At 36.7% G+C, this 25,432-nt stretch overlaps 1 protein-coding gene across 1 annotated transcript; it reads left to right on the top strand.

Moving 5' to 3' along the window:
* Window positions 1–1,510: 1,510 nt before the first annotated feature.
* CHODL (chondrolectin) lies at window positions 1,511–24,127 on the top strand. Its single transcript, XM_088530625.1, has 8 exons — window positions 1,511–1,693; window positions 12,296–12,347; window positions 13,994–14,303; window positions 15,003–15,160; window positions 18,012–18,059; window positions 18,435–18,518; window positions 19,502–19,604; window positions 23,623–24,127. Exons 1-8 carry the CDS (start codon window positions 1,511–1,513, stop codon window positions 23,705–23,707), a joined length of 1,023 nt encoding a protein of 340 aa, XP_088386751.1. The 3' UTR covers window positions 23,708–24,127.
* Window positions 24,128–25,432: the final 1,305 nt, after the last annotated feature.

Genomic DNA, 25,432 nt, shown 5'->3' with positions numbered 1-25,432 from the left:
CCCTTTGTATTCATCATACTTTTTTGTTTATGTTCTTCTCCTTCTTCAATACCACTAGCCTTCTCACATGAAGAATTTCAGATACCAGAGAGAGATCACATAAATTCTCCATTTTAGTACCTGTTGTTCAGTATGACCAGTTTTAGATCAGTGCTCAACTTACTGGGGAAAAAAAAAAAAAGTGTGAAAAAAATATTGGTTTGGAAGACAAAAATTAATGGGGAAAAGCCTCTATCAGTCAAATAAATAAACAACTTTTTGTAATTAGGAAATGAAAAAAGTTGAAAAAAGTTATGAGTAGAACATTATAGTGCTTCAAATCATAGAATCATAGAATCATAGAATGCTTAAAGCTGGAAGGGACCTCTAGAGGTTTTTCATTACTGCTTATAAACTTAATGTGCATTTTTTTTTTTTTTTATAATCACGGGTGTCCATCAAGTGTTTTAGAAATCCATAATAATCTGAGATATATTGACTTCAAACCTGGTTGTAAGCATCCAGAGGGAAAATGACTTACAAATGTGAATTTATACACGCTCTCCAACTGAGTTCCGAGAAAGAGTTGTCTGGCAAACTGCTGGAAAATTTGCATATAAGATGTGCTTTAAACTTACACGCTATAACCATCTGTCCCATTAAAAATCAAACAATTCACAAGCACACAAGTAAAAGACTGATACATGGAAAGAATGTGCTCCCTTGGAAATCTACAAACTCTCTGTGTTTAACCCTAAAGAACACAAGCCTCTTTTTAGCAGTCTGTTGAAGAGGGCCAGAAGAGTTACCACAGTGTATTTTAAGAGTGACAAGGCAGAGAAAAAGGAGGTTAGGGATTTATACAAAATATGTTGTACGTGTATATATTTGTATTTTTAAGTTGGCAAAGGCACTAATTTCTGTGGGGGAAAACACAGATTGAAGAAAAAAAAAAAAAAAACCCTAGATAGCCGCTAATGGATGCGCAGCTCTGACGAGTGTCGGCTCGACCCGAAGAGCCTCCGGACCCGCTTTGGGGGCACCCCCCACGGCGGGACCGGCGCCAGGAGCGGGGCGGGGGCTGCTGGCGGCGGCGGCCGCCCGCCCGGGGCCGTGCGGTGGCTCCGGCACCGCCCCGCCGCTATATGTGCGTATATATATATATATATACGTGTGTGTGTGTGTGTGTGTTTCGCCCGCCCGCCGCCGGCACGGCAGCCCCGCGGAGGAAAGGCGAGACGCTCCGCACCGCTCCGCACGGGCATCCCTGCACCCTTCCCTCCGTCCATCCAGCAATCTCTCCATCCAGCCACCCACCCACCCAGCCGTTCATCCATCCGTCTGTCCATCCCTCCGTCCGTCCCCTCGCCGCCGTTGGGCATGAGCAGCGCCGCGGGGAGCGGCCAGGTGCGCGGCTGCCCGCTGCACTGAGCGGAGCCGAGGCGAGCCGAGCGGAGCCGAAGCCGAAGCGGGCCGGGCCGAACCGAGCCGAGCGGAGCCGCGGGCAGCAGGCAGCGGAGCGGGCGCAGCCATGTGCGCGGGGCGGCTCGTGGCGCTGGTGGCGGCCGCGGCCGCGCTGTGCGCGCCGGGCGCGCTCGCCGTGCGCGTCCTCAGCGGTGAGTGGGGCCGGGGCGGGCGGTTCGGCGGCCGCTGCCCGCGGCCCGGCTGCGCTGTGGCCGGCGAGAAGTTTCCTTGTCTCGGAGAGAGTCTCAGCGTAACGGAGAGGAGAAGCTCCACTTTTGGGGGGACAGTCTTTGTAACGTGCTTTCTCTCTCTTTTGTTCCTCCTAGTGTGTGGGATGGTGCTCTAGGTGAGGAATAGCATTGCTGAGCGCTCCAGTTTTATATCGTGTGGAGCATGTCTCACTGGGTGCTAAGGCATGCTTGGTTCTGCTATCGAGGCACACATCTAATAGTTAAAGGATGGTGAATGATAACAAAAAGTAAATTAGACTCAAATTTATCGTTAATTTTAAGAGGATGTAAGGCAAGCTGTTGTGGAGTTTTCTCTGTGGTGCACAATGAAAACTAAGTCCATGTTTTAATGAGGCATCATTTAGTATGTGCTGTTGTAGCTGTGTCTTTAACAGCTATACATCCTCAGAGATAGAAACCTAGGTTGCTAAACTTATGCAGTATTTTAGATTGTTTCCTGCCAATATTTTGGTATTTTATTGTCTGCGTACCCACACAATTCTCTTGAGGGCTGCCACAAAACCAGGAGGAAGACAGCACTCTAGAAATCATCCAAGACTAAAATGTGAGCTTAGGCTGAATTTAAGAGCCGTAGAATCCTTCTGTGAGTTTCTGGCACCCGAGAAGGTAAGCTCAGAAGCTACTGGGCTTAATGGAAAGGCTACCGACTGGCCTGTGGGCCATGCTGAAGCTAACAGGCTCTTGAATGTGTGTGGATGTGCAGGCAAATCCTTACACTTGTCTTGAAACAGAGATTGACACTCTTAGCAAGATGTGTGCCAATCTCTGTATAGGATTTTGTTTTTCTTTTTGGTATCAAACACACTTAGTTGTTGGTTTAAGATTTTTTTTTCTATTCACCTGCAGGTACAGTTGCTGACCATTACAATGATAACTTATTTGAAACACATTCTTTTGTAGAACTAAAGTGTGCTGTTGATCTTAAATGCAAAAATGTTTGTTTCAGCAAACAATAGTTAAGTACTAGTACTCCTTGAAAAAAAAATCATACCTGCTCAAGTATATCCTGAAATATTCTGCCTACGTTTGTCATAACGTTAAACTAAGAACAGTGTATAAGCACATGTACTGCTTAGTCGAACTAGTCTTAGATGCATGTGAGACTTTGGGTTTTGGAAAGTATACAGGCTGTACTTTGCTGTGAAGCTTTTCAAAGCATGGGATGGCTCTCTTTTGTCGCTGTGCTATGCCAGCTGATACTTGGCTAATGTAATACAGGATGGGATTTTAAGCCAGTTATAGATTAAACTAATTAAGGATTATTAGATACTTGACCTGCCTTAGGCAAAGAGCATCAATACTATGTCATAATAGCCAAATACATTTATTATGCCTGCAGAGCACAAGTATCTTCTGAAATAGTGATGGGGGACTCACTATTTCTTGCAAGAACCACACCCTTATCCTGCCACATGTTCATGGAGAGTAGTAATAATATTGGCACTTTTTCAAACAAGGAATAGTAATACTGAAAGCATGTGCTTTCTGCTCGCTTTCATGTAGTTTATCTGTATATAAGAAGCAACAGTTTGTGGACTTAAACCGGCATACACTTCAAATCATATTAGCCTATATCTTATACAAACAGACATGTGGCATACTGGAAAAGTGTTAATTTATGCTTCAGTTACCATAATGTTTAGAGAGTAGGAATCTTTCCACTGTCCTTCCAAATAAGCTATACAGTGCCTAAGAAAGAGCATGTTCCTGAGCAGAGTTGCCTGAGCGCCAGTTGAAATTCATAAGTAGATTTTGTGAGAAGATTTCCAATGACTTCTTACATTGTAATCTTAGTAATAATTGCACGATTGTAACAATTTTAATCATAGTGTCAGGAGGCCATGAAAGAGCATGTCTTCTTTTTTTCATTATGCCACTATTTTAACTAAGGGGAGAGGTTTTCATTTCTTCTCTTACAGGAATGTTATATATCAAGGATATAATCAAATATATTATCTGTGTCAGATTTTTCACACTTGGATGGTATTTTTCAGTCATCTTTAATTTGGGAGTTGTTAAATAGAAATAATACAAATGAATTTTTAATGCAATTTTTAATGTGGACTGAGACGTTTCACAGTCTCCTGTATCAGGATATCTAGTTGCCAGAGAATTGATTCTTAAAGGGAAGAAAAAACACCCAAAGTGGGGTCAGGAAAAAACTGCTGAGTCTGCCTTGCTGCCACATGACATCATAAAGAACATGAAGTGATGATAATGCAGTTTGCAAAGATGCAATTACTTTAAGTATCCATTGGGCAGGAAAGATGCAAGCTAATCTTATTACTAGCCATTTAACAACCTATGTCTTAATCATAAACATTATACCCTAATGACAGCTGTTTGCTGGCCCTCTGTATTGCTATGGCTTTTTAAATTTTACATTTCACTATGGCAAGGTATCTAGAGGAAATTAAATACTGATACAGTATTTTCCAGCAGTATGAGTCTATTTTGATAAAAAAAAAGCACTTACTAAAAATGAGGAAAAACATTTATTGGATTGTGAAACAACAAAAGTTGCTCTTAAATTGCAGGTTCGTTTATTTCATATGCCTTGCAGGATATAGACATGTTCATTCATGTAGCTTATGACCTGATCTGAGATGATCATAAAATATTGTAAAACAAGATACCTAAAGATGAACCTTCACAGGTATTGAATTGAAAAGCAACAATAAAAACCTCTTCTCAGTTGTGTCTCAAAAGACACTATTTAATTAAGCTCCATTGGTTTAGTTTGCTTATTGCACTTGATTTTGGCCTGTCAGGCTTTGAGTGTTTTTGGTAGATGAAAGCTTAACTTACTTTACAGAAACATGGACTGTTATTTTTAGGGATGATTTGATATATTTGTAGTCCTGAGCAAAGTTGAAACAGTATAATTTGAAAAATGCTACAGATATAGTCTAGAAAAGATATGCAACAGTTGTATATTGAACACGACAGTTGTAAAAAGACCAGGCCATGAAGTTATGTTGGCAGCATTTGGTTTCATACTAAGGAAGGTTTTAACTGAAATGGACACTCAAATGGTACAAGATCCCCTTTATTTGGTTGGTTTAAATATAGGTCTTTAATCCCTAAAGATATAGTGGTTTTTTTATTGTTTGTTTGTTTGTTTTGTTTTGTTTTTCCTACCTGGAAAACTGCAAGGGAAGTTGGACACTTAGCTCCTTCAACTCTTTTAGTCACCTTTAGATACCTATGTTGAGCAAAGACTTCCTGGGAACTACTTAATGATCTAGGTTAAGTGGAACAAGATGATGGCTTTAGGGCATATATGCCTAAGTATCTTTTCTAAATATTTCCATCTCCTAAACAAGAAATGCCTTAATATCCTGTGGAAGGACATTCTATATTAGACAAACAGCTGTGATTCAGATGAGATGAGAACATAGTTTTGATAACCTGAGATACTTTATGGTAGATGAATAACATAGCAGCGTAGAAATCAGTTTCAGAAAACAGACTTATGTATTGGAGGCAATTGCCCTGTATCAACCCTATAAAGCCTGCCTTGTCTCTGAGGGATAGTCATGCAGGCTGGCTGCCTTATAGCTTTATTTAGAGGCTGGAGAATGAGAAAAAAAGAAGATCTCATGGCACAGGTGAGCCAACTACACTTTCCAGGAATAGAATTTCCTCTCTTTGATAACTGTAGCATGTAGGTACAAAACAGTGGCTCACCTGATTGTTGGTCTCCTGTTCTGCACCTTGATTTTTCTTCTCCTGTGGTGTTCAGGTATGGTCTTGTAAGAAGAAACTTCTGGATTGTAGGGTTTTTGCTGCAGAAAATATGCCTTAATTCATAAATGTATCTGTAAACTTACACTATTTTGTAATTTTATTTTAAGACTGATTCTCTATAATGACATTCTCTTGTCAAAAATGTCTCACAGATCAGGAAAGAGATAAGAATGTATAGTAGTAAAGCATGTACTCACCAATGGTCTGAAATGATTAGGCTGTTGCTTCAAAAGCCCCAGTCCCACCACTGTAATGTAAATGTAGCTGTAGTATGCAGCTAATCACTGTAGGCTCACTTTGTAGGTATTCTTACACGTATACTTGATCTTAACGTAGATATTGAAAATAATGGATATTGCTTCCAGTTGCCTATACAATGAAGTAAGGGAGCCAGATCAGGTACATATAGCTACATTATGAATGACTAAAGTTATACGAGATGAAGCCTACTCTAGGTATCTTATATTCCCGTCTGAAAACTGTTTTTTCTCCCACTGTGTTGAGGGCAAGGTGAATGAGCAATGGCTCATCTATTATTACTTCTCTTTTCATTGTGGAATTACTGGAAAAATAGCAACTATGGCATTCTTGTATTGAGATGTATGTTAGGTGTTACATCCTAGGGAGCTTTAGGTCCATAAAATGACAAAGTGAATATGACTTTTTTCACTTACATACATACGCACATGCACACGCACACACACATATACATATATATAAAACTTGCATCTGTGGCAGATACAGATATCATGGTAACAGATCCAGGAAAATACACTCACCAGGATAAATGGAGTTCACAGTTCACTGAAACAATAACAGGCAATAGATGACACTTGCTCTGAATGATGGATGTTCAGTGTATTTCGATGATTTAAAGATTTATGAACTACTTGTTTCTAGAGACAAAAATAAAAAACAAGGAATAATGAAAAATTCACAGAAGTACTTATATTTATGCCTTTGAGATTTCCTGTTAAGTGAAATTACTGCTGTATGTAAAATTAGTTATGTGTAAAAATGTCTTCTGGTTGAGGATATGAGAATAGGTGTATTCCCTGTTCCTCTAGGCTGTCACACATGTTGCTTAAGCTATTTAGACCCTACAGTTTTTTTTTAAAGGGCTTTCACAAAATGTTAACCACAAATTACTATACAGGCATATTATATTTGCCTAAACATGTCTAGGAAATGATCTGATCTTTTCAGCCACACTGAAATCTGTAGGTGAAGAGACTCAAATTGCTAGTAGTCTTGTAAGAGTGCTTTCTGGTGTTAGTACTTAATGCTTTTCCTTTAAAATAGATCAAACAGTAGAACATTTTTGGCTTGTCTTTAGGCTGCAATATATTAAACAATGCATGTATATACATATATACATATATGCACGCTACCAATATATAACAAACTTCAGAAAGATGAAGTCTTTTCAAGTAAATGAAAACACACTGCTGAAGCTGCTAGCAGTAATACAATTAAGTCTTGGGTAAACTCAGAGTAGATACTAGATCTAGTAGATCTACACATCTAGTATAGCAGACGCACTATATGTGTAGATAACATACCGTATTCCCTCTTATTTTGAATAGGTTGCATTGAACCAATAGATAGAATAGATTGAACTAATATAATCATTGGTTTCTGCTTGAAAGTGTGGAGATGCTATACTGAGGATAATTTTGCAGGCTTGTTTTATTTAATTATTATTTTTTTTTATTATAAGCATTGGTCTGTGTAAGAGACAATGAGGTACCAAAGCATTAACATCTTCTTGTGCAAGATGTATTCATAACCTCTGCTCCTTATGAGTTCTTACCCATCAGGAAGCTGCATATTCTGTGTGAAGAGCTAGCTTAGTCAGCTGATGTCTGTAGATGCCAGGGCTCAGTTATAGTGCATTATCTTCTTTATGCTCAGTGAAGCTAAGGGCCCTGTATTTCTCACAGTGACAGTCTTCTAGACCCCTCAAAGACAAAAGGAAAGTAATATGGGTGTGATGTAGTCTCAGTTCCTTCACAATGTGGGGAAAGATGTCAGCTAGTAATTCTTTTAATAGGGTTGTCTGTGACATTTTTGTCTGGATAATGAAACCCAAAGACATCACAGTATTACCATTTACACAGGCAAAAGACTGCCTGCTGTGGTCAACCCTATGTTGTATACCTGTAAAGTTCATATGATCAGAAATAAGAAAACAATTATGACAGTGACTTTTATAGACTCTTTGGGCTTTACGCTTGTGAAATGCTGATCATATGAAACCGAACTTATGTCAAAAATAGGCATATTTCCCTTAAAATGGCAAGCTGTCATGGTTTTAAATGGTTTAAACAGAAAAACTAATCAGGAAAATACTATATAGATTTAGTTTTCTGACAACGACATATCATTCAAGGGGGTGATTAAGTCTGTTTTGTTTCGTAAAAATGAATATTAATTTCATAGTCTGGGGGAGGGAAACCCTTACCTTGTATTGATTCACATTATTGTAATGGTATGTTTTCCTGCAATGGTAATCATGGCTGCTGAAATGTTGATTAGCTTTTAATGAGATTTACATATCAAGCTACTTCTTGGCAATGACCTGAGATTCCTGCAGCCTGTGCTGTGAAGCAATTATAAAAAAAAAAAAAATCTGTGTGTATATTTTATGTGGAATGATTGAATAGACTTATCAATGCTTAGGGGAAGAGACAGCCTTTCATGAGTGCAGGTGTTCCACTTTCCAGCATATCAAGAACAGACCAATGTTTGAAGCATCACTTCTCTGACTCTGAAACTCAAGGCACACTTGGTTTCTGCTCTGGGGAATGCAAATCCCTCCAGGATTTCATTCAGCATAATGAAAAAATTACTCATAAGCAGAACAAAAAGCTTTTGCTTCCATCTTCCTGAGAACCATAGCAGTGCTAATTCTGAGGATAGAATTACTTTGCTTTAATGAACATCATAATAGTAACCAATTTAGATGAATATTAGCATTCATATGTGCATACTTTTAACTCTCTATTTTACTGACTAGTTACCTTGCTGCTTCAATAGGCAGGAAATCAGTCAGATTGCTTTTGAATCATAGTCATATTCAACCAGATGGTAAAATCCATGGAATAGGCACGTATAAGTGAAGGGATCAGAGGTAAATAAAGTGTTAATAATCAAATTTGCGCTACCCAATGACACTTTATAAATCAAAATATCTCCTTTTTGGTAGCTGTGCTTTGTATAACTATAGCATCACAGGTTAGCTGAAATAGCTGCTCTTCAAAAATGAGCAAAGCAACTCCCTGTCCCCAAAAGCATTTGACAACACTGTAACATAAATAAGGGCTGGCATTACACATGAAAGCTTAATTTCAGCAATAGATGAACTTAAATTCTTGACAAATTCCTATGCCAAAAGTGAAAATGAAAATATTTACCTGAATTGGACAAATGGCTTCTTGTGTAGCTACATATTCTGTGTAACTGTATAAAATTTCTATGTATGGTCAATGCTGCACAGTTTTTTACTTTGATTTCTTTCTTTATTTAATAAAACTTCCATATTCCCCTGTATTCTTTCTGTGTAAGAATTACATTAATGCTAGAGATATCTATTTTTCTGGTACCTGAGGATCTCTATCAGATCATTTTTGCTGTTCCTTATGATACTAGATGATCAATAACTAAAGCAAGGTTGTGCAGACTCTGAGAGAGAACCAAGATTTCTTTGTCTTTTATCACCTTAAATATGCTAATGCCTAAGAATTTTATCAGGAAAGGGACTTCATTCTGAAAAGTGTTGTAAAACCTCTAGCTATTAAATGATTTCTCCAATGAATGCATTACAGGTGGCTGAAGCCAGACTCTATTAAGCCACTTTTGAAATGGTCTGTACGCTAAGGAATTAGTGGTGTGTCCCATAGAAAATATCTTCATTGCTGGGAGAGGTGCTAATTCTTTTTCCTAAAAGGACCCCAGACTTTCTGATATGCTTTGACTTACATGCTTTCTCTTTGCCTCTCAGAGTTTTGGGATGGTTGCTCTTCTGTGAAGTGTAAGCATTTACTTAGACAAATGTGACCTCTAAGTACTTACCTAAGCCCTTGAATCTTTGATAAAGGACTTTTTTATACATAAAATACACACATAGACGCACAAAAAAAATGTTACAGAAATGCCATTATGACCTTTAACTATAAACCTTGAGCCAGAATCAATATGAATCAACGATGAATTCAGTATGGATCAATAATGAATAGCTCTTCTTTCTGAAGACTTGTAGGTACTTTTAATAGATACTTTTTTACCTACCCTTCTAAGGTGTGGAAGAGTTACCTGTGAATGTAGTAACACAGATACTGGCTGGTGTAATGAACTGTGTACCAGTTTGTATTTAAATGGCAAACTTGGTAGCACACTGAACTCCTTAGATTTGCCAGGGGCATGTCAGGGCAATGATTGTGAATTGAATATTATGACTAAATTGGAGAACAACATGTCTTCAGTATTACAGACCTCGGAGGAGAAGATTGCAGATGTACTTTTTATCATAAAGAGAGGCAGAATACAATTATGAAATCTTATCACAGTAATAATTCAAGGAAAAAAGTAATATGATTCATCAAGAATACATATTAAATTCAGTAAACTGGATGGACACAAATATGACATCAACAGCGTAACATAATATATCACAGCATGACCAACACCTGAACCCAATCAAAATCTGACTGGATGATATAGAGGTTAGCTAACATATAATGCATTAGATTTGGATTAAAATGTGATTAGAAAGTTGTATTACCTTTTATCTACTTGCTGACCACATTCTAAAATGCATTACTGGTACTTTGCCTCTGTGAAACAAGGGTAGGTGATACCAAGTTGTGCCTAGAACACTAGTTACATTGCCAATGAGATCAATCCACAATCTCAAGTCCAAAGCCTAGTTTTTATAAGGCAAAAGGCAAATAGATAATGCATATCTAGTAGAATATTTTACTCAGTTTATGAAGATACTTCTGTCTTGCGCTTGCCTCTTTCATATTATTGCTTCTTAAATGCACAATCATTTTCACTTCAGTCTGTGTCTTTATTTTCTTACTTTGTTTTCAGAGATCTCCATCTGTCTCCTTCTGACCTGTGGGACTCTGGCCAGTGTTAAATATTCCACATTCTTCTGTTCATCTGTTGAGTTTTCTGCTGAATTCATTATTTAGGTGTCACAGGATGAAAGTATAATGGACTTTGCTACAGCCAGCTTTATGTGTGTGCATAGTTTCTGAGAAGAGAAAACAAACCTGCACAGCTGGTGTTCCCTGCAAATCTCCTAGGTGGATGCTAATGTAGTGGGCTGGAGTGGGCCCTGGACTGTAGGTCTGTTACTGAGGTTTGAAAGGAAGGGGGACAGGATTCACTAGAGGAGAGCATCTCTTCTGCCAGCTCCTGAGATCTCCAAAAATTCAAGCTGCATGCTTTAGGCAGACAAACTTCGTACATCCCATGGGCACAGTTAGGACCACTTAGGGGATGAGTCTTAGAGCTCGGTCGTCTGTCGTTAACTTTGTTTTCTCAGTGATATTTTGGTATAATTTATCTGTCATGGCAGACCTAACGGAACCTATTATTTCTGTTTAATGATGCATCATTATGAGAACATAATGGGAACTAATTAACTGAAATATCAGCTGAATATTTGTTTGGTTGTTTCTCATTCTCTTAAAGAAGTTTTTTTTCCCTCACAAAACTAATATATGTAGAAATGTTTTAATGAAGTATCAAGTATTTGAACTAAAAGCTACTTTTTGTTTTATTGCTGTCATCAAAATATTATATTGTGGAGCTGTTGTGTGACACTCAAGAATAAAAACTGCTCCGTAGAGAGGAAGAAGGTGACTAGCACTTTTAGGGCAACTCTGTACATCTGCTTTCTTCTGGGAAATGGGAAAGTGAGAGAGTGGAAGAGAGGCAATTTCAGACAGTCAGGTTTCTTTGCATTATAGGCAATTGAAACTGCCAAGACTGAAGGAACAGGGCCAGAGGTATGCTTGATATGTTCAGGAGAAGGAGAAAGAAAAGAAAATACAGCACTATTACCTCACAAGCAAGAAAGCAATTTTGCTTTCCAGGGCTCTGCTGTTGATGAAAAGGTAATGTGGGTTCATGATACCAGGCCAAATGCATGTGCTTCTGCCACCATCTGACAAGGTCTGAGCTCCTCTGTTTAGGTGAGGAAAGTTGGGTCAAGGATTAATGGAAATTACACTTCATAGCAAAGTAGGAAGGTAGGGAAATCGGAATTAAACTTCTTAAAGTAGAAATAGCAAATGATACTTTTGAATTAACAGTAGATTGTTGTATGTTGTAAAGATGTTAGAAAAAGGAAAAATAGCTTATAGTTGATGTTTTCATACATATTTTGTCTGCCATGCAATATGTGGTTCTTTCTGTCATTTTTTACTGGCAAATTGTTTCTGCTTTGTAGTTCATAAATTAGCAGGGAGACAAAGCTGTTAAAAATTAAGCCTGAAGACTTGACATCTCAGTATGCTCTAAGGAGAGCACTAAAATGTCAACTGATTTTTCTAGCTATTAATACACAATCCCAGATTGCTATTAACACATAAAAGTGACTACGGCTGTAGTAGATAAGATGATAAAAGTCTCTTTTGGAAGAAGAAAGGAAAAATCCAGAGTAGGTCAGTGCCCAAACAGAAGGAACTGAATTAACTGAAGGAAAAAATATTAATATCTTTTTAGATAAAGCTTACTACTCTCCATCAGACATTTCTTTCATACGGGATGGGTCTTCATCTCAAATATTTCTTAGTTTCTTGCCATTTTCTCTATTTTGCCTTGAGGTTATGTTGTAGGATGAGCTCTCAGACTGTAAGGAGGAAACTTCTTTTGCTGCAGATGTAGAGGGTAACAAATAAAACAGAAGTAACTTAATTGTTAGTTTTTAAAATTATTAAAAATGAATTAATTGCATAAGTGTACCTTTGTATACCAAATTACTTAACCCTACACAAATATATGTAATAATGGTAGCCTCAAAATTGATTCAAATCAAATTGAAAATGATTTGAAAAGAATATAAGGATCTTCACACATTTCTAAAAGAATTTGAGTTAAAACCTTTGGGTGCAGATTGGGCCTTTGCTTTTATGCTCTGGAAAGCTCCAAGGTGCCTTCCTGCTTCAAGTGCATAGTGTGGCTAGCTGTTGTTATTGGGTTTCACAAAATGAGGGTATGTTTGGGGCTGCATAGCATCTCTAGAGCTGCTGCAGAGCTGCCCCCACCAGCACCTGTCCTTCTCCCAGCTCCATACATTTCCTACTTGTTTTTCTTAGCTTGGTGTGAGTGATGGAGCAGACCTGAGACACTGATGCAGTTTCAGTGTGGAACTGATGTACAGCAGAGCTTATGGTTTAAAGATGTAAGCCTTCTAGCTGGTCACAAAAAGCACATACCGTTTGGCAATGTATTTCCAAACAGCAGCTTGCCACAGAAGAAGCATGTGTCACTAAATATGAAGTAGCTCTAAAGCAAGAAGAATGAATTTCACTGAGTCTTCTAGGCTTTATTTTTCACTATTGTTTATTTTTTGTGTATAGAAAAAGACTGGCAAATGTAGAATTTAAGCTGTAGAATGATGTTGATGTTTATGAGTGAAAATGTGTTACAGTTTTTTTTTTTAGTCGGTAAGATAGGATAAAATCTGTTCAAAGGTAAAGCCAAAGGGTTATTTACATGACAGTGGTTTATGATCCAGTAAAATATCATCCTTTTGAAATTTCAAGTTTACAAGCTGTAAAAGGATAGAATTTGTTGGCTTATACCTGGTCTACATAGTGTTGTTCTTATTGCTTACGTATTTTTCAGTATTTCTTAATTAGCAAAATAAACTGACATAATGATAAAATTGCATACTGAAAAAAATGATCTTTTCAAAGGGATGGTTAGTTTATTTCCATATATATTTTTAGAACTCTTTCTCTGCAGCCCTCGTGCCCTCTTCCCCACAAACATAATGGAGATCAGTAGATGAGTGAATTCACTTAGCTTTGAGTGTGGTGTGAATACTCCTCTCATTGTCAAACAGCAGACTGAAGGAACTGCAGACTTCTCCTTGCCACTAAAAGTCAAGAAATTGAAACCCTTTGTCCTGATCAGTCAAGTATATTTTTGCTGGTTGTCTAGCAGAAGTAGTTTCCACTAGTACAAAATGTTTGAAGGATGTTTTCCATACTAAGTCCTGCCTTTAACAAAGGGGTCCAATGGTATAGTCATTAAGTAGAGATCATTTTTTCCATAAGTCAGTGGGAGTCTTCAGTGTTTTGGAGAATTTTACAGACCTTGGAAAAGAAGCCCTCAATTCTGTGAACTGTATGATATTTGCAAACCTTAGCAAATTCAAACTAAGGTTTTAGTAGTGTTATCTCTATCATTATCAGTCTTTTCAGGTAGGATGAAAAGTTCTGTACCACTGTATTTATGCTGTGTTATATTTTTTTCAGTTGTGATATTCATTAACATACTCTAAATACTTTCATACTTGTATTTTTCAGGTCAGAAGGTGTGCTATGGGGACTTCAAAAATTCATGTTACAAGATAGCATATTTCCAGGACTTGTCAAGGCGTGTGGGCTTTCAGGAGGCTCGCCAAGCTTGTGAAATTGATGGTGGGGCTTTACTGAGCTTGGAAAGTGAAGCTGAACAGCAGCTAATAGAAAACATGTTACAAAACCTCACTAAATCAGGCTCTGGGATTTCTGATGGTGATTTCTGGATTGGGTTGTGGAGAAGTGGTGACGAACTAGCCACAACTGCTTGCCCTGACCTTTACAAATGGGCTGATGGAAGCATTTCATCATTCAGGTAAGTCTGTGAAATCGCTCGCTGAGAAATAGAGTGTAAAGCTTAGCAACCCAAATTTTTATAATCAAGCAATAAAAGCCTATGAAATTGATATCATAACTTCTAAAATTCTGCAGCTGGCAGTCAGGATTTTGCATGTGAAGCTGTAGATAGGTGACATGATGTGGTTTCACTCTGCGATTCTCCTTACTCTCCTTACTCTCATCTCCTAAGTTTGCCTTTGATTTCAGAGGTCTTTTCCCCCAAACAGAGTAGGGCATGATGTGGAAGCAGACAGACAAATTCTGCAAGATTCTGGCCACCTCAGATCAGAAGGCCAGACAACAAGGAAACTAATTCATAATGCTTTTGTTTCTACCCCATCTTTTGAAAAGTCTTAGGCTAGAATAGTAGCAGCTAACAGAGCTCAGAGTATGAAGGGACCGATAAGGGTCAAATAAGAAAGAAGTCGGGTAACAGAATGTCAGAGATGACTTCTGCAGAGGTGCTTTGGTTGTTCAGAATTTTTTAAGAACCAGAGATTTAGAGCCTAGGCCCTCAAGCCTAAATTTCCTAGGGGAGTTGTGGAAAATGCAGTTTACTTTGAAAGAGAATGAGGCCACTGAAGTTGACATCTTGTCATGCATATAAGTTGCTTTCCTAGATGTTTTGATAAATCTTTAATCTTTAATATTTGAATGTTTTTATGGGCATGGCTAGGAATTGGTATACAGATGAGCCTTCCTGTGGAAGTGAAGCCTGTGTTGTGATGTATCATCAGCCAACTGCAAACCCTGGTCTGGGAGGGCCATATCTTTATCAATGGAATGATGATAGATGCAACATGAAGCACAATTTTATCTGCAAGTATGGCCCAGGTAGGTGGAACTGAAGTCACATTTCATATGGGAAATGTGGGAAAATGTTAGAAAAGTAATGCTGTTAGTTTTGTGAGGGAGCCTGTAGATACTTTGGCGCCGCGCTATCACACCTGCATATTGTAGTGGTTATTTTAGTGAGTGAACACCTGAACATTAATGGGAGATGTAATACATGAAATCTAATGAAAGTTGTACTTATTTATCTGTGTCCAGTATTTTTCTCCATTAAACTGAGGCCTTATAATAAAGAAAATTTTCACAATTAGTTTCATTCCTATGTATTCTCAGTTTAATTTTGATTTAACTTATTCACTGATTACTGTAGACTCCCCAAAGCACTATAAGTAGCTGTATATCACTTCCCCTGTTCCTTATCAAGAAGGATGACCAAGGCATACTGCAGACTGTGTTGTGTCCTTGCAATTTCGCATCTTTGACAATTTATTTGAACTTATGTGTAACAGCTGTCTAGAAGTTTTGGCTTAAAGAAAATTCTGCATTTGTACACGTACATATCTGCATATGAAAAGCAGATGTATGCTAGCTCAGATGGTGACAGAAAAATCCAGATCTTATGCAATTTGGCTGTACTTCCAGACATGACATAGATTCTGCATATGCCAGTAAGGAAACATAACTATAAGCTAGAATTTTGTGCAAACAGAAAAAGGACATGAAAGGCAAACTTCAAGTGGAGTCTGTTACTGCTTCTACTTTTGGTAGTATTTACAGTGAATGAAAAACATATTTTTCTGCAAGATTATGCAAATATTTTCAAAGAGTTTTTGAAAAGTAGACTTATCACAAGTTTGGCTGAACAGAATCAGAATGTATATGAAATCCTACTCTTAGCAGCCATTTGAGCTGTCTAAGTCTGAGGAGTTTCCTACCTGCTATCTCTGTATTCATGATCTAGCAATGAACACAATCCCTCTGTTAGAGGCGCATCTATTGGTAAAGATCCAAGATATTTCTTCTTCTAGTTTTGTTGTTTAGGCAACTTCCTTACTCTTACTCTAGTGTCTTAATGAGATTCTAGACAGTGGGTGAGAGATATGAGAAGGATATCTATCCAGCAAATACCGAATAATAATTGTAAGGGTTGATATGTCCAAACATGTCTCCCCCCAAAATATCATTGGCCAGCTCAGTCTCATGCAGATCTTGGTCACACATGCCATATAGGGCAATTACCTATACAACTACCAATACTTGTTATGACTTATCACAGTTATTTTGAAATGCAAGAATAAAAGTTTTAAGTTATTAATATTGCGACATAATTTCACATTTTCATTTTGGAAAATATGTTTGAAAAAAAAGGCCTCATATCACATGTATTTTATACCTCTGCAAAGGTAAGTGAAATAATTATTCTGTAATAATGAGCTATTTACCCATTACAGTAGTGATCCAATACAGAATTATTAATTCCCATTGCTTTCACCATCAAAAGTTTTTTTGGAAGGGATTGGCAAAAAAAATAGTGATAACAGCAACAGTGAAAACAACTCTATATTTCTTTTACCAGATAGAAGTGCATTATTAGTGTATAATAAGGAATGTCACATCAATAAGGAAAACAACATATGTTAAGATTGACATTGGTTTTCAGCTAAATGCAGCACTGCTGAATTGTAGCTACTTGCTTTTCGAAGCATTTGGAATTGTGCTCTTTAGTAAAGCAGACTATTCACCAGAAAAGTGGATGTTTAAATGCATATAAATAAGTATATGACATTTCTTTCACTACCTAAAGAAAGTATCATAAAGGAAGATTACATTTGCTATCTAAAACCTAGTGAGACATACAAAAGACTTTTTTTCTCTCCAAATTACTGTAATAGCTTTAGTTATTTGTAATACACCCATTTTACCAGCAGTATTTTTTTCCTCTGTTTTGAGTATGTGGTGTACAGTACCCTCATATGCCAAAACTGAGAACTGTAGGTAGCAATAATAAGAGTTGAGTCTACTTGTATCAGTGGTTAATTCAGTGCTGTGCATGATTATGCAGTCTTACGCAAGCAACCACTTGTTTCTGGTATTTATTTCTATTTTGCTTTAAGTTCTTTTTATAGTACCTCCCTTGACAATATTTAGTGTTGCAATGTTTTGTCTGGCTTTAAATCATATTGATCATTTCAGCATCTTAAACTTAATTATAGGTTGGCAATTGCAACCACATTTAGTTCCTGACCAGCTCCTAGAGCTTTGAATATGCAATCAAATTAAAAGCTCATCTCTTCTCCTACTGTCTAGAGCCAGCAACTCAGTTTTGTGGTATTGTGGTGTTTTCCTTAGGTCATGACCAAATACAGCCAGCTTTTGGTAGAGTAGATGAAACAATTGCTTTTGTTCTAGTAGGCTCTCTCTCATTTCTGCCTTCTGCATTTATCAGTACACTTGTAAACTGCAGTTTAAAACAACTATGGCATTTTTATAATCTTATGCTAAAGGAATGGTATTCCAACAATTCCACATCTGTGGGCATCCCTGCAATAAGAGGGCGAATCCTTCTGTCATCTTTTAATCTTTTAACTATAGCAGTGGCCCCAGGTAAACTTGCAAGCCTCTACTATATGGCTTGGATATGAATTATTTGTCCAATTTATTATGCATTATAGGAAGTACAATGCTGTCATTCCTCTTCTGGTAATTTTACTTCTTTACTGTCTGGTATATTGTAATTCACTGCTGATTGTGTGTATTTTAGGGCTGCCTCTTCCAAAACCAAACCAAATGACATAATTGACTTGTGTATTTCTGTGGTACTGCATGCAAACTAATGTAGAAACAATCTGTTTTATTATACTCATTTTTTATTGTTCAACTATTGATTTAACAGATAATGTCTTGGAAAAAGAATTAGGAGACAGAGCAGAGCTAGAGTACGGTAAGCTATTTTGAAACACTAATTGAGTTGCAATGGTAAATACATAATTGTAAGGATAATTTGTAAGAACCCAAAAAATGCATAAATTGGAAAAACAGTCAGAGATTAGTACTGGAATAAATAAGAAATTAATCCTATAGAGAGTATACAATAGTTACAGATGTATGGTTATAGTTCAGAATACTGTTCCAGATGTAATTCCAGTTTTGCAATAAGTAACACTGACATATTTACTTCATTGAAGGAACAGTGTTCATTTATATGAACATGAAAATTTTCATTCTTCCAAATGTAATTACTGGTTATTTAACAAAATAGCTGCCATATTTTGTACTTACTGTTTTCCTAAAATATCTTTTCTAATATCTTTTTCAGGTGTATTTCCAACAGTGCCAGCTGCCAATCCTTATGATGCAAACAAGCCAGAAGATCACTATCATGTTATTGCTACTGAAACAGGTAATGTATTCATAAGAATTCAGTGTTCTGGTAAAAATATTAGCAGTAGACTTGGTTATATTAATTAGGAACTGTTTTCATTTTTGTCAGTGCTATCTATTGGCCCAGGAAATGCTCTGAAACAATAATGCTCTTGAGTAACATTTCCACAGTTTGAATTGGTCCTTTTTTGCTTGTCTATTTGTTTTTTGTTATTGTAACTGTGGAGACAAAATATTACCTGTGTTTCCTCACACTTCGTTCCAGATCTGTGGTGTTGTGTTGATCCTTGAAATTTGTACAATGCTTCTGTGAGCTTGGTTGATCTCTATTAAGGCACAAAATTTTCCCAGTGATTACCCAGCTATGGGATATCTCCTTCTAAGCTGCGATAGCTAACACCTTGATCCTTTACATCTCTGAGGTTTTCCTTACTTCACTCAGAATCCTGTAGTATTCCAGCACTGGATTATGCAAAGTTGTCACACCTTTTCCACCCCAGCTGGCTGATTTTGAGAAATTTTCCTAACTCATGTTCTCACTGTTGTTTGTAATGCCAGAGGAACAGGTACACTGATTAATATTTTGAAATCGGTATTAACGAGTTTCATGAAGCATGAGAAGACTCAATATCCTAAAACTGCTGTACTAAAATCTAACAGCCAAGCAGGTGCAGTATCTGGAAATGCACACATATGCTTGCTAGTGAAAATATATATATTTTTTAAAAAAAGATGATGGACAGGAAATAATCTCTGCAATTTTTATTTTAAATGCATACTACTATAAAACATGGGCATATAATAAAGGAAAAACATTTTAATCCTCTCTGGAAACTAAGCGCAGTCAGCTATTCTAGGCAGTGACTAGTTATTCCTTATAGAAGGTAGGCAGAAATGTTATTTAAGCTAATGTATGTCTCTTATTTTACTCTAGATTCCTGTATTAACATGGTCAAGAATATTTCAATATGAAAGCATTAATGAGAAACATTTGTTTTGTAGGTATAATTCCAAACCTAATATATGTTGTAATACCCACTATACCACTACTGCTGTTGATATTGGTGGCTTTTGGGACTTGCTGTTTCCAGATGCTTCATAAAAGGTAAACTATTGATCTGAACTGCTTTTATAGTGCAGAATTCGTATTTCCATTGGCAAGCTATTCATCCTAAAAGACTGTTTACACCTGTTGCCAAGTATGCATATTTTCATCTCTTACTGTTACTCCTTAGCTTCTATAACAGTTCTAGGTCTCAAAGTATATTTGTCATTAGATTTACCCGCTTCTGAAAAAGCTATTTTTGACTGTTTGATATGCTGAGCCACATCAGCATTTTTACTTCACCTCTTCCAACATGATTGCCACCTCTACAGCATCTGGTCTGTGGCATGGAGGTATTTACTGGCAGAGGACTCACCACTTTGACCAAATGGCAGCTTGCTTCAAGGATGAATATGTGAATATGTGAGGCCAGTAGCTGGTTATCTCTGTTTAAGTGCTCATCCCATAAAAGAAAGATGGCTATAGCCTTTTGAAAACAAAAAGCAAAGTGTTTTGAGCCACAGGCCTTGCAATTTCTTATTACTTCTTATATGTTCTTAGATAGATACAATGTCAAACAGTTGTGCTACTATACAAGTAAGAGGAACTTTAGCCTATGAAAGGGTATATGTTTCAGTTTATGCTTTAAAGTTTTTTTTTCATTTTACTTTTCTTGAAATACACTATTGAGATAGCATACAAGAAGCTTTTTTTTTTCTTTTTTTCTTTTTTTTTTTTTCCTTCTCCCTGGACTAATCTTTCTGAAACTTCTGGGACCATTTTTCATTTGTGAGTGTTCTCATGTTATGCACCTCAGGAAAAAAAAAGTTAACTTGTTTATGGCTAAAACTGTTTTGGTAAAATAAAAAAATAAAACAACAGTAATAATTTGAGAAGCTCTCTTATCTGTCTTGAAAGAATGAGACTACTAATAAGAAGATCGTGATTCTTAAGAAATTAGAAAAGTATTTGTCCTTGCTTTAAGCCATTATTTTCCATCTTTGTGGCTTTTCATCTTTAATTTTCTGCAAATATTTAAAATCATTATTGTAAGTGAGAGAACACTTTATATGTCAGTCTGCTCAGGTGTATATCTGCATACACCGTGGTGTTCATGATGCTCCTGAGTTATATGGGAGAGGAGTGAACACAGAGAAAATATACTCTAAGACCTGCATTAGAAAATAAATTGTGTCCTAATGTCATGCTCTTTCATATATATATATATATAAAGCACTTTCAACCTCAGTTACAGTAGGCAAATTCATACTTATAAAAGTTTGTAGTCCCAGTGGACTACACAGTGGTTTGGATAAAAGGATGGAAACTCAAAAGCAAAAACAGTAATAAAGGAATCCTATGTATAACAACAGTACTTATTTAAATCTAAATCTGAAACACGATACAGAGGACCTGGATCTCTTGGTAAGTACAATGGCGTATTCTTTAATAACTCTTCTGGCGGTTTTTTTCTCCCCCAAAAATCAAGGTTTTTGAGGCTGAAGTAAGGATCAGTTCAGCTCTCAAATAGTGTTGGTGACAAAATGGGATTCATAGCCCACTGAAATCAATAGCATTAGCAGTGTTGACTTCAGTGGGCTTAGATCAGGCCTTTGCTATAGCAGTTCATCCTGAAATAATTAATCTGTGCATGACAATAATTCATATCTATGCATGACAGATACTGGAAATCAGCTTGGATAATTTTACATTTTCTGTTTGGCTAATTGATTTGGTAGATGAACTGATATATATATAAAAAAAAATCCAACAACAACAAAAAACAGAAGAAAATGAACCAAAATAGCTTGTTTTGTCTGTTTACTTTCAGAATGTTCATTTTTTAAAACTTCTTTGAAAGAAGATAAAATGTAATTTTTTTCATGAAATATTTTTTTTTATCTGCCAAAACAAAGATTTTAGTTCTAATAAGTACATAAATAAATAAATAAATTCCCCTTTATTTTCATCTGTATACACCAAATATTTTGCCAATCACTTTTGTTCTTTTGTTCCTCACAAATGCATAATTTTGGGGCAAAATGCAAATCTAAAGAAAGAAGCAACCACTTTCATTGGTCAGCTGGCCACTGCAAAGCTTTAGAGAAGGTATTCTATCCTGCTGGGGAAGGAGGGATTTCCAACTTTCCAAATGAACTTGACTTCTCATTCTTTTTTTAGGCTGCCACAACACCGTGACCTTTCCTCTGAAAGCCACAATCCATGGGCAACCAGGACATGCCTAGCTTGAAAGGTCATGACTAATTTTGCCTGGCGTGGGCTCTTTAAAGGGTAGTAGTAAGGCAAAACACCTTCCTCATAGCTAGTAGAAATGATCAGCTCATTCATGCTTAGATGGTCTCCCTTTCATTTCTTCCAGGGAAGCAAGGAGAAACTGCTTCAAAGATCCATCTCCATTATCATCTGAATGCCTTGCAGAAAGTTTAAATTCCAACCTGGTATATTTCTCAGTTTCTATGATATATTTCGTAGTAAAAACAGTAATATCCTCCAGCTACTTATGGCACTTCATTACCTTTCTAACTAAAACCTATTTTCTGAACTAATGTATACCTGGTAAAAATCAGCATAAGTTAGCTGAAGATATGTTCATTTGGTGACAGCTAAAGTTCTGATCCAAGGTATTTAGAAATTGTTTCTTGCTCTGAGGGAAAGACTCTTTATTCAAGGCATTTCATTACAATTTTCAAAATATGCCTAATTTTACCTATATTAATTTGGAAGGCATTAGTGAATCTCTTTCTTACAGAAAGAATATTGGAACTGTTTGATCTATTGAAATTGCTTTGTTTATAGCATTGTTGCCTGATCTAAAGTCCACTGAATTCAATGTGAGTCTTTTTAATTACTTCAATGGGCTCAGGTACATAATGCATTACTTTGTAGGACTTCAGAGGTAAGTCTGGAGGGACTAAAAATTACTACACAATCTGCTCCCTCAAAGTACATTTTAAATCAGCTTAAACCCACTCACGTTGCTCAATTAAACTTACTTATATCTGAATATATAGGACTGCGGGGTTCTTCACTCCCAGGCTTCCAAATGACAGAAGTATGTAGTAGCAAAAAGATTACTGCTCCTTTTGTTTTTTATTAAATTGCAAAAAAAATAGCAAAGTGGATATTATTCTGGCCAGAGTCGAAAACCTTTTGATTGAAATGCAGCTGCAGTGACTCATTAAGTGCCTGATCTTTACATTAGACTACAGTGTAGTGTCATCTGCCATCTAAGTGGGGAAAGGGGGTGCACTGTGGTAGTAGTACTAGCCAAGACCAAGACATTAGTCATGGGGAAAGATAGGCTTCAGTTTAAAGGGCAACTCAGGACTTCTCGTTCATACTTGAGACTGAAAATTTTACAGTGTTGCAGAACAAGTGTTTCTGGAAGTGTCTTTATCTTCTTTATTAAAAAAAATACACAAATTTTGAGTGAAAACTAGTCTTAAGGAAGCTTTCTAGTAGAGACATTCATCACTAGAAGTCTGACTCATATCTCATTATTTCATTAGAATTGAGGTCAAGTGCTGGAGGGAAGAAACTTCCTAGCTGACCTGCACAGGTCAGACCTGCATCACAGACACACGGATGCAGCTCCAGGATGAGCATGGGCAGGGTTGCGGTAGATCTCCTGGGTGGGTGGGCTGCAGCCTGGGCATGTTGGACACATGCTCCAGGGCAGGCATCACCATCCTCCTCATAGTACTGTCTGTGGTGAGGAAAGCATGCAGTCAAGTCAAATAGTCCACATCCATCTCTGGAATCAACTGCTCAATATGAGTAGGTATGGATGTCTGTGAACTGAAAATAATTTCAGTTCTTTGGAGGAACTCTCCTAAACACTGTGGTCTTTGATAACCGTTGCTTACCTTGATTGACCACTGTGGTGATATTCTCAGTGCACCATGGGCGTGACCTCTTTGTAGAAGGGAAATCTCTACTATGTAAGTAATAAAGATGACTTTCAAGGAGGAATGAAACATCCAGATCTGATCACAAACCTGAATCAGGGCTACCGAGGAACATGTGTGCTGAAAACACTTTATATTTTATTTTTCAGTAAAGGAAGAACAAAAACCAGTCCAAACCAGTCGACACTATGGATTTCAAAGACACCTAGAAAGGACAGCAGCATGGAGGTATAATGATTTAATGACTGAAAATGAAGCAAAATTTAACATTTTTGCAGACAAGCTGTATTATAGTGTCACCTCAGAACATTAGCTTGGAATGGCTTGAAAATTGCAAAGGATCAACAAGATGAACTGTAAGCTCCCCCTTGAGGCAAATGTTTGGATCTTTTTTTTATATATATGATGTTTGATTATTAATTCAGTAACAAAATATGCCATGCTAAATAAAGGATAAGTGTTTATTTTGCTAAGAGACATAAGTCAGCTAGTAGTAATCAATGAAAAGAACAGTGCATTTGAAGTTTTTATGGAGAAATATCTATAATGTATGTCAGTTTTAAGATTCTTTGTAGTAAACGCTGCTTGTTTCCTTTAATCTTTCCTGCATTGTAACTTAGTTGATGTACTGTAAATTGAATCAACAATTTTACAGTGTAACAAAATTATTTATCTTTGCATAAATGTTTGATACAAAACACTTGTTCAGTATTTATTTTTATACTTTTAAGACAGTTCTTGATTCTCAGATTTTATTTTATCTTACATAAGTTTTGCTCACTAGTAGAGACAGCTACTGTGTTGTGATGATACTGATCTGCTGTGGAAAATTTTGAGGATTCATAAAAGTCATTTGATATTATGAGTTCATTTTGACAGTAAACGACCATATTTTTGGGCAATGTTTATTGGTCCAAAGTCAACATAAATCATTTGGTCAGTGATACAACATTACTGAGCTGTTGTTTAAATGCAACATTATTTGCTCTTATCTCGGAGGAAAAAAAATGAAAAAGACAAGTATCACAATGGATGAGAATTTAAGATTATAATTTATTATTTAGGCAAATATATATAAAATATGTTCAATATGATTTAAATACAGCTAATAGAGTTTGTTAGGAATAATGTAACCTTGGGTCAAAGGACAGAAGATAAATGACTTTTCTTACACTAATCATTCATATCAATAGTACTCAGACTAATAGCCAGAAAACGATTAATTATGATAATTGGAAAAGAGATTTACATTTAATCCCGATGCATTTAAAGTTATCGTTTAGGAATTTTTAATATTATTAATGTATATGCTTTTTTGGTTCTATAAAATCTTTGTAACAAGAATGGTCTTTCTCACCATTTACTAAGATTAGATCATGGGGTAGAAGCAACACCCCTCAGTCTTGTCTGATGGTGACGGTCTGATGCTGTAGCAGAATGGCTGAGGATTTTTGCTGCATTTGTAGTATGAGTTAAAGCACATGAGTTTAAGCTAAATTCAGCTTCCATTTAATGTGGATACAAAACTGCCACTGGGTAGAAGTCGGGGGAAATGAATGAATGTGTTAGCATATTACTCCTGGGAATGCCTAAACTGCACTAGCTGATGCTGAACTCAGCTTTTGAAGTTCAGATGTATGTATCAATTGTTGTGAGTAAAAATAGTTAAATCCTACAAATAGTAATTGTGCAGCACTATTGCTAAAACATTTTTGGGAGCATCTTAAAGTTGCTGTTATGCCAAGCTTTTACTTCTTCTTTGAGAAAAAAATATCCATCTTCTGTAAACAAGGTATGTATTGCTTTTCTTACTTAAAATATTCTGTAGTTTTTCTGAACACTCACACTCCTTCCTTTGCTCAGTCCCCTATTTCAGTTTCCTTTCTAGTGATTATAAATATAGAAAAAATACTATAATCTGACATTATCACCAAGATGAAATTAGTTTATCCTTCTTAG

This window comes from Tinamus guttatus, unplaced genomic scaffold (assembly GCF_059628265.1).
Source record: "Tinamus guttatus ecotype Peru unplaced genomic scaffold, ASM5962826v1 Tinamus_guttatus_pri_ptg000384l, whole genome shotgun sequence".
NCBI lineage: Eukaryota > Metazoa > Chordata > Aves > Tinamiformes > Tinamidae > Tinamus > Tinamus guttatus.
This window is presented reverse-complemented; position numbering and strand designations above follow the sequence as displayed.